General features: G+C 44.3%; 1 protein-coding gene across 1 annotated transcript; it reads left to right on the plus strand.

Annotated features, from left to right (window-relative positions):
• Positions 1–250: 250 nt before the first annotated feature.
• On the plus strand, positions 251–8379 carry LOC100193728 (uncharacterized). Its single transcript, NM_001138816.2, has 16 exons — positions 251–650; positions 1740–1801; positions 1867–1934; positions 2115–2236; positions 2651–2756; positions 2886–2937; positions 3025–3142; positions 3222–3252; positions 3416–3439; positions 3529–3653; positions 5959–6040; positions 6206–6328; positions 6421–6474; positions 6561–6630; positions 7234–7267; positions 7694–8379. Exons 1-16 carry the CDS (start codon positions 416–418, stop codon positions 8035–8037), a joined length of 1650 nt encoding a protein of 549 aa, NP_001132288.1. The 5' UTR covers positions 251–415; the 3' UTR covers positions 8038–8379.
• The last annotated feature ends 2028 nt before the right edge of the window (positions 8380–10407 follow it).

A 10407-nucleotide genomic window follows, 5' to 3' on the forward strand; every position in this document is an offset into this window, starting at 1 on the left:
AACTATAGAAACAAAATTGTAAGAGACCCCTGAAAAAGGAAAAAAAAAACCGTACCACCATGGGCCATGGCCATGTGAAATTAACGGTAGCCGCACTACCGCCGCCCGCCGTCGTAGAGAACCAGTCGTTGACAAGCGGTCCACCTACTAGCACTGCCCCACAAGTCATTCTCGTAGACGTGGCACCTTTGAAATATCTCCAGGTCGTCTTTTAATAGCCGGCTCCACTAGCCGAACCCAGTGCAGTACTATATATCCACATAGCGCACACCTGCTTGTGAAAAGTTCAATCTTGAGTGTCGCTTGTTTCAAATCCCACCTTTGCTTGCTCCCCCCGGCTCCTCCTCCTCGTACCAAATCTAGGGTTCCCGATCGAAATCCTGCGCCGCCGCCGCCGCCACTGCCGTTGGCGATAATGTCGGCCAGCACCGAGCCCGAGAAGGACGCCGCTGCCGCTGCCGCCACCGAGGGCGACGAGAAGACGGAGGCGAAGGACAGCGGCTCCGGCTGGGAGCTGCTGTACTGCGGCGGGACGAGCTTCGACGCCATGGGTCGGAAGGTGGTGGGCGGGGCGCAGGGCAACCTGGTGTCGCCGACTCGGCTGCGGCCGCTCGTGGGCGTTGATATCCGCTTCGTTGCCTCTGGATGCAGTGAGTCCCGTCTTCCTTGCCCGCATTTGAGATGATGTGCGCGTCATTTTTTTTTGGCAGCACGGGAGGTGCTGGAACCCGTTGATGCTTACAAAGGTTTAGATTAGTTTATGATCATATATGCAATCAAACGAAAGCAGGTCCAGTTGGTCTGTGGTCCTTGTCTGGACTTTAGATTCGTTTAGGGATTGGATCATTCGATCTGTCTGGATTGCAAGTCTGTAAAGGATTTTTTTGGGGGATAAAAAATAGGTCTTTGTGGTACCATTTTGGGTATAACTATCCAGTACAGCCTTAGTTGCACCAATGTTGAGAAGATTAGTTCGAAACAATATGCAAAGACTACATAATTGTAACTTCTTCAGCACCCCTACCCTTTATCATGTAATTTCACCAAAATATGTAATTGAAATAGCTGCATTTTTTGGCGGTTGGGGTGTTAAATAGATACAGATGGAATGAGCTGGGCTGGGTTACTTGCCCCCAAAAAATGGCACCTGCAGGGCGAGGGGGATGGGTGATTGAACGAATACAAATGGGGCGGTCGGCTTGGACAAAAAGAAACGAAGGGGAGTGGTGGGAGACCTAAATGTCGGAGTACATTGCCGTTACCTCTTGTCGCTTTGCCTCCAATGCAGCCAACCCGCCACTCTTTGCCCCTCTCCCTCTGTGCACGTGGACGGGTGGAGCAGAGGCATCGAGGAGGTCAGGAGTGCTCGTTGGCGGCATGCAGATGATGGCTTGGCAGTGACATGCCGACGTGAGAGGCTGATATGGCTTACACACTCCGACAAAGTCCTCACTAATTGCAGCATGCGAGTGATAGGGGGCTGGGGGTTGTAATTGTAAAGGCGTGGAACGGAGATTGATTGAGATGGAAACCATCCAATACACTGTTCTTTTATTCTAAAAATCACCTCTTGCTTGATTTGATTGGTGAATAAATCGAGGTACTATTGTAATCGTATATTGAATGCTACATGCTTTACTACGTTCTGTATTTGCTTTCAGTTATCGGAATTTGAATTCAACAGTTGTTCAATATACTTCTCAGCCTTTGCTAATGACTTGGTTTAACATTTTTCCCAGCTGCTTGCCACTGTGTTGCTTTAGATGCTGGAGGCAAATGTTATACATGGGGTCGCAACGAGGTATAAATCTGTATAGTCAGTTACACTTATTGTATTTATTGCTTAACACTGAAACCTTCTAGCAGAAGGGACAGCTAGGGCATGGAGATACTCTTCTGCGTAACCTGCCGACTGTTGTTTCTCAACTATCAAAGTAAGATAGTTTATTTGCCTACAACAGAAAACTCTTTACCTGCAGTTTTATTATTAATAGCTGGCTATAGTATTGGTAAACTCGCGAGCTAATTAGATAGTATTACTAATATGATTGTTTTGAAGCCGTTGAACATTCTTTGTGTTCAAAGATATTAACATACACTTGTTAAACCTGCAGATACAAAATCATCAAAGCATGTGTTGGAAGAAACCATACAGTGGTTGTAACTGATGATGGCAAATCCTTATCTTTCGGTCATAACAAGCATGGACAGTTAGGGACGGGTTCCTTAAGGAATGGTTGGTACCTTTCACTTCTTATTGCCTGTGAGTAGTCACAGAGGTGCCAACACACATCATTTTGGTGCTAAGTGCTAACATATTGTTACGTTTTTCAAGTTTAAACAATCATGATACACTCTGCAAACATTTTGATATTTTAATAGTTTCTTTTTTCCCCTTATGCTGGATGAAACCGCTAGTATTTTGATGTAGCATCTGATGTGAACTTGAATTATCTTTGATTACATGTTGGGAATGGCATTTCGTACACTCCTTTTGCCCCTAGTGTCTGTGGGGCAATTGATAAACTTAACTTTCAGCATAGTGGTATTATCATTTTCCAGGATCAATAATTGGTCGAATCTTGTGGAGATCTTTCCCCTCTTCGATCTTACATGTTGCTATTTTACTGTGATTCTTCAATTGCTGCAGAGATTGAGTCATCGCCAGTGTCCTGTATCGTTGCGGAAGCAACCAACGTTGCATGTGGGGCTGATTTTACTGCCTGGTTGTCATCTGTGGAAGGCTCTTCTATACTGTATGTCTTTGCTGGAGATCTAAAACTACAAATCTTCAACCGTTTTTATTAGTATCTGCTTCGGCTGTGTTAGTGGATGTGTTGTTCATCAGTTTTTTTTGAGGCAGTATTTTATTCTTTGTTATTCAGTACAGCAGGTCTTCCCCAATATGGTCAACTCGGGCATGGAACTGATAATGAGGTTGGTTGTTACTCTTAATTCTTAAAACACATGTTGGCTTTTCTCTTATTTTTATGTATCCAACTGATTTGATTTATGCTATTTCAGTACAATGCTAAAGAATCGTCTGTGAAACTGACCTATGAACCCCAGCCCCGTCCAAGAGCAATAGCTGCATTTTCTGGGAAAACTGTTGTCAAAGTTGCATGCGGAACTAACCATACAGGTTTTTCTCATGCCTTCTTTATGTTTTCCATCATGACTAACGCTGATGTGAACCCTGTTTCTTTACTTGTATGTTGCAGTTGCAGTTGATTCCAATGGCTTTGTTTACACGTATGTGTTTAATTCTCTATTTGTTTTACACAATTTCAAAACTAATAGCTAATAGGTGTGAGTGCCTCTATGTATGGTTTACAAAGACTGCATATGTGCAGGACCTGTGTTTTCAGGCTTAATGTCTTCTATTTTCTCTTACTGATGTTTTATTTTTTGACAGCTGGGGCTTCGGTGGATATGGAAGGTATGATATTATTGGCATGCGTCCTACTGTAACCATGTTATAGTCCAAACCCAAGGAGGTGCATAAGGCAAGGCTTGCTTGTTACTTAGGTTGGGGCATAGAGAACAGAAGGATGAATGGCAACCTCGCCTTGTAGAAGTCTTCCAGAAGCACAATGTTCTGCCTCCTAATGCCATTGTCTCAGCTGGTTCTGTGAGTTCTGCATGCACTGCTGGTATGGTACAGCTAGCTCTAGTGCAAATGCCATTCTTGTATTCATTTAATTTAAGCTTATGCTTAGACTGGGGATAATATGTTTCTGTGGTATTTTGCTTGTTTTCATGGATGAACTGGTAACCTTAACATTTTTTTGGTATCATCTGTTGGTATCTTCCCTGTATTTTAGACGGTGCATGCATTTTCTTAAACCTGAGTTTTTACCTATATGAATGTAAGTGCTCATCTTACAGAAATCACTAGTGGAACTTTCTCAATACTTGGTTACCTCATGAATCTTGATGCTGCTGCTATCGCATTAGACATCACATTACTTCATTTAAGGCAAAGCATGGAAGCATTTTTTGTGCATACTACCTGTAAGCCCCTTACAGTTACTTTGATAATTGACACTGAATGCTACAGACGAAGAGATCTAGATGTGGCTGAAGAGTTAGGTTTTATTTGCTCTGCTGCTTTTAAACTGTGTTGCAGCCCATTTAGATGTTGCTTTCTAGATAAGCAAAAATAAGGTTTTGGGTAGTGACGATGAATCGTCAGTGAGGATACAGGATGCACCCCCCTAGGTTCGACAGGGGTTTAGGCGATCACCGTGAGTTCAGGACCTCCACAGGGGCTTGGTATACTCCGGGTTAACGGAGAGAACACGGCGTGGGAGAGTGTAGGATGCACGAGGGACGCTGGATTTAGAGAGGTTGGGAGCCGCTGGAGTGTAATACACTAATACCCTATGCCCTTTGGTTGCTGGTTGTATTGCTTGGAACCCAGGAATGGCTAAGTGTTGTGTGTTATTTGTCCATTGTTTGGCCGGACGTGTGTATGTTGCCCCTTTAGAAGGGGTCCCAGGAGGGGGTTACAAGTTGCGTGGTGTTGCCCTGGCAGCCAAACCACTCATGCTGTTACTATTGGAAGTGTAACCGTCCATCCGTCGTCTGCACGTCGTGGGTGGTCAAAGACTCAAAGTCACCCATACTCCGTGGATGAAGTCGTCACCAGACGTGGTGGTCGTCGTCCATGCATGTGCCACAATGGTGCACTACCGCCACACCTAGGATGTTCCAGCCTGACAACTAGCGTGGCACATAATGTGGGCACGACCATGCCTATCCTGTTGAACAGGCACCACACAACTGCCCTTTGACTTCAACTCCTTGACCAATCGCGTTGTGGGTGGCCCAGTCACTTGGCGTGCCCGGAGTCCGCTAGGGGTCCCTGGGGCACGTTGCACGCCTGGACCCTAGTGTGGTCGGCAGAGAGGGTGGAGGCAGCAGGCCTCTCGGAGGGTCGTGGGCTCCGGTGGGAGCCCTTGGGCATGTGGTGCTTCCGGACCCCGTCAGGGACGAGGGTCGCCAGCGACACGTGTCACAACTGGTTGAGCCATACATGGTTGGGACCCCCACACGGCCACGTTGCGGTGGTCTCAACCACAAGTTCTTTTGGTCGTAGTTGCGTCTTCCTGATATGACCCACCGTAATGGTGGGGTTCTCGTACTCTGCTCTGGTTGGTTATGTTGTAGGGCATGGTGTACCCATACCCAGGGGCGCTGACAGGTAGCTATCCACGTACATGATAAAATCTGTAGATCCCCAAATGTGTGTGTATGTATATATGAGGCTGGTTTCTATATATGTCAGTCTCTCTCTCTCTCTTTCTCTCTCTCTGTGTGTGTGTTCCCTTTTCGGTGGTGTGGTTTCTCATGTTGGGCTTCAACTCTAGTATACCTGAACCTGCTTTATTAGACTGAAAAGCTTTGTTGTTATTGATGTTGTATTAAAAAATACTCGAGAAAATAGGGAGATAGAACCTTACTAAAAAGTATCTTACCAAATATGTTTTGTTTGCTCTTTTTTAAACAGCTTCAACACAAACACATTATAGCATCTGCAAGTTAGCCCTCTTCCATTTCTTTAGAAGTTAATTCTTAACAGATTGTTTGTCAGCTAAGCTATTTATTGCCAATCTATTGAATTTGGTGACAGTCAATTAGTCAAATAACTTTAAGCTTTATCACTACATAGAATGAATAACTCTTTGAACTATGCAAGGCATACATGTATTTGTTTGTTCAGTTATGTTGTTTTTGTTTTGGTCTGGTTTTTAGGCGTCAATTTCACTACAAGGCATCTGACATTGGCCTTCAAGTAACCTGGTTTATAATCAAACGATTTTCATTTCACATAATCCCACAATTCATTGACAAAAGAATTATTGGTATAGTTTGAGTTGCTAAGAACCTCCTGATTGTATCACAAAACCCACAATTGACATCATTGTATTAATATCTTGACGGTTTGATTTCTAGGTGGTGGACAGTTGTACATGTGGGGAAAGATGAAGAATACAGGCGATGATTGGATGTACCCGAAACCTGTGATGGATTTAAGGTTCCTCACACACTTGTCACAATAACGCAGAATACTACAATCTACCATACTTTATTGTCATTGTTTGTTCTTGTTAATATGATGTGTTTTTTAGTTATTTGTTTAACTTCATGATGTAGCATTGTTATGTTTGCTTTCCTGCTTAACTCAAATTTTTTTCTTCAGTGGTTGGAACATTCGCTGCATGGCTTCTGGTAACATGCACCACATTGTTGGTGCTGATGATTCTTGCATAAGCTGGGGTGTCGCCCAGAATGGAGAGCTTGGTTATGGGCCTAACGGGCAGAAGTATGTATATATAAAAATATTAGAATATGTTCATCAGACAGTACATATTAGACTCTCGCTGACTGTTGTTGTACCATATATTTGTAATATAGATCATCAGCAAATCCCAAAAAGGTGGACATTCTTGAGGGCATGCATGTTACAAGGTAACTACATTAAACTATACGTGCCTGTTTGCATTCTCTCCCTTTGAAGGTTGCGGTCTATATTAGCTTGAGAACACTTTCTCCAGTGTCGGCTGTGGATTTGGACTGTCTCTGATTGTTGTGGACAGAGCAAATGTTGGTGATCGACTTGGTCAGGTAACTTAATTGCACTTTGATGCATGAATGCTTCAAATTTTTTAATGTTCGGTTAAAGGAAAGGAATGGGTCTGATAAATTACCAGCTGTCCGCATTACAGTTTTTTTTTGTTTCTGATGTTGGCATGGCACAGCTCTCCCTGATTTTTTTGAGCTGGTTTTCTGTAGCTCTATAAATTCTTGGGGTTGGAGGTTGGGGTATATTAAACAAATGTTTATACCCGTTTATTTCATCCTACAAACTCCAAATCCTGTATTGGTCTTGGAGCTGGAGCTATTCCAAACAGGCCCTATGTATCTCAATCTTGTAGTAGATTTATTTTCTGCACTGCAATTGAATAATGATGTTTAGTGATACATCCAGACAAAGGCAACTGGTGAAATGATAGATAAGGGATTAAGGGGATACAACTAGGTCACAATTGAACAAAGAACTTATCCAGACACTTGCTCGTTTGCTTGGATTTATATTTACACGTTAATATCTACCACCTGTTTTATTTATTGCCTTGCAATATCGTGTGCTGTTTTAGCCTTTCGTTCTGACAGTTTGGTGGACATGTGTTAATCGTTATATTCTAACACTTTTCTTTTGTTGCTCAGCTGGAAATTTATGATGGTGACACCGGTGCTGAAGGTTTGTATTCCCTTGTGTTTTTGTTTCCGAATGACATGGTTTGATTCTGCAAGCAGACACTTAAATCTTCCATGCTTTTTTCCTGCATGCAAATGAAATCGCTTGATTTATTAGGCCTGAACTGAACATGCACCCTGCGTCTAAGTACATTTGTACTGGGCTGGTTGAACCTTTTCATGATGAAGGCCTGTCCCAGATCCAAAATGACTACAAAAACGAACATGAAGTCTTGCTGGTTATCTATTTTTGCTGAACTGTGTTGTGCGTCCTCAGATTTCGGATGCATAATAAGAAGCACTAGAGATCTTAACCATAAAAACAATGAAAATGTGTTTTATATAGAAAATTTGGTCCGCAGCTATAACTAGACTCTAGATTTTGCTGATTCACATATCTTATGGATGATTTTTGAATTCTTGAGTGCAGTAGAGAAAGTGGAGGTGCAAGTAACCAAGAAGGCATCTGCCAGCACCAACTCACGTGCCAACAAGCGCAAGAAAACGAAGGATGTTTCTGAATCTGAATCCGAAGAGGATGATGATGATGATGAGGATGAAAGCGGAGACGATGAAAATGGTGGTGTAGAAGAGTCAAAGGGCAGGCGTGGCCGTAAACCCGCTAATAGAGGGAGAGGCAGGGGAGGCAAAAAGGCGACCCCTGAGGCAAAGCCATCTGGAAGGGGCAGAGGCCGCCCCAAGAAAACCGAGAGTTCTGCTCAGAAAGCCGGAGGAACCTCGGGCAGAGGAAAAAGAGGACGGCCACGCAAGTGATGGTCCGCCCTACAGTAATGCGGCGTTGAAAATCAGTAACGCCTGATGTGATCCCATTGACATTGAGGATTCATTTTGGTAGCAATGCCCGTTGCACTCTGCCCATTTTCTCACTCTGATTGTTGCAGCTATCCAATCCAAAGACATTATTAGTCTCTTCCCCCTCCCCCAATTTCCGAAATGGGGTTTGCCATCCCATTGTAAGTCTAGAAATGCTTAACATGCACATCTGTGTTCTTCATTGACGATGATTTTCTTCAGCTTTAGGCTATTAATGAACCCTTGATTCGAGTGATTTATTTATCCTGTTCAATCACATGGTCCTTGATGGGTACTTACATACATGCTCTATGCATCTATTATGGCTGTTTGCTTTACTATGAGTCTATGACTAGGTATGGTACCGATGGAAAAAAACATCCAATTTTACCTCGCTCATATACTTGGCCAAGCTAAACTAAAGATATTCCTATTTCTTTTCTTGTAATGTACAGCCATAAGTATTTCTGTGTTTCTGACACAGTTCTAAGTCCTTGTTTTCTTTTCTTTTCTTTCTAGACACTGATATCCCAGTACTCCCAAGAATTGTGGCGACATTTCTAGAACCTTAGTTCTGCATGTAACACAAATATATCTATACAATTTTGTTATATTAATTCTGCATTAAAATGTTGTAAGCATCGTACATGATTTATGGAGCTTGTCCGTCGATAAGGGAAAATTCAGCCATCGGCGAATTAGTACTAGAGGGGGATACTATTGTGGTGTGGCCTCCGCGCTCGTGGGCTTCTTCTCTTCCGGATGGACCCAACCGCCGCCGTTCACCGGCTCCTCCAGCCAGTCAGCCCAACCGCTCGTATGATTGCTGCCATTGTAGGCACCCCACAGCAGCTTCCGTGGCATACGGGCTGCTCACATGCCGCGCTCTGCAGCAGGAGCAAGCAATCCCACCCGCCCACGATATTGGATCCAATATGACATGTGAGGACGGCGACCAGACGGCATGGACGAGGCGAGGACACATCTCAGCCGCGACGTCGCATGTGCGGTGCCGGCTGCGCCCGTTCTAGATGTGTAGCCAAGAACAAGAACACCGATCATTGTTCATGGACAAATTACAATATGCAGTGCAGTGCAGTGCGTTGTTGCACGTGGCTGCAGGTAACACGTTAATTTCTAACCTGTGTACACGTACGAGCAGGAGCAGCTCGGGGCAGTGCCGGGCCGGCAACCACCGGGGGTTGACGTACGGGACTGTGCTTGTGCGTCGTCCGTCAAAGAAATTAGGTGGCACAGATGGGAAGGAAGCACAAGCGCTGAAAGATGGCGCTCTTTTAGCTAACCCAATTTTATTTTTATTTTTTAAATAAAAGGATTCACGAACACACACACACTACTGGGCGCCGGGATGTCACCTAGACGTATGTAGCATTAGGTGGACTCTCCTTGTCCTCGTGGTGCCAAAATCCGCTGTCGGTGTTCCTCCCTCCTGAAGGTTTGGTTTCGAGCTGCTAATGCGGTGCCCTGTCCGTGCTCGCCTTCGGATCCTCTCTCTCTCTCTCTCTCTCTCCGTCCAAGCTCATGATGATCCCCATTGACATACATACGATGGGCGGGGCAGGAGGAAAGACTAGACCGGCGCGTTGGTTGAGCTGGTACTGGTAGTAGTAGATCTGCATGCGCTTGAAGTGCACACGCATCAGTCACCTTGACGGAAACCTGAGTAAACAACAACAACCACCGTTCCTTCCAACCTCTACTGATTTTTCTGATGGTTAATTTGAGGTTGAAGTCCGATCCTCCTCCCTCTAGCTACTAACCATAAGCCCTGGATACTATCATTGCAGTATGCTGCCTGTCTAGCAAACGGCATCGTCGGCGCATGGACATCTATCATTGCAGCTGCGCTACGCATAGGATAACAACAACAAACCCATCCCATCACTCACTGCCACCAAGGTGCTACGCACAGATCGACAGAGTAGATCAGGACGGGGATCTGTTAGCAGTTAGCTCACTCGATCCAAATAACGAATCAGAAAGTCTTATTACAGTGGTAATTGCAATTTGCTGAGAGCAATGCAGGGACGTTGTCCATCGCCTACTAGCTAGCTTATTCCGAGGTTAATTTCTTTAGCACAAATTAAACCCATTGTCTGTTCATGTCAAATCCAGTCATTCTTTCGGAGAAGGGTTAATTAATTAGGAGAACTTAAAGAAGATGGATCATTTGCGCCTTAATTTACTGTTCAAATGCACCCTAGCTAGCTAGCTAGTCCTTGTCGTTGGGTTTTTTTTCAGGATGGACGTACGTAGTAGTAGTACTCTGGTTCATTCTCCAACAGCTGTTTTTTGTCCTGAAACCCGACG

The sequence above is a fragment of the Zea mays genome, chromosome 10 (genome assembly GCF_902167145.1).
Source record: "Zea mays cultivar B73 chromosome 10, Zm-B73-REFERENCE-NAM-5.0, whole genome shotgun sequence".
In the NCBI taxonomy this organism is placed as follows: domain Eukaryota; kingdom Viridiplantae; phylum Streptophyta; class Magnoliopsida; order Poales; family Poaceae; genus Zea; species Zea mays.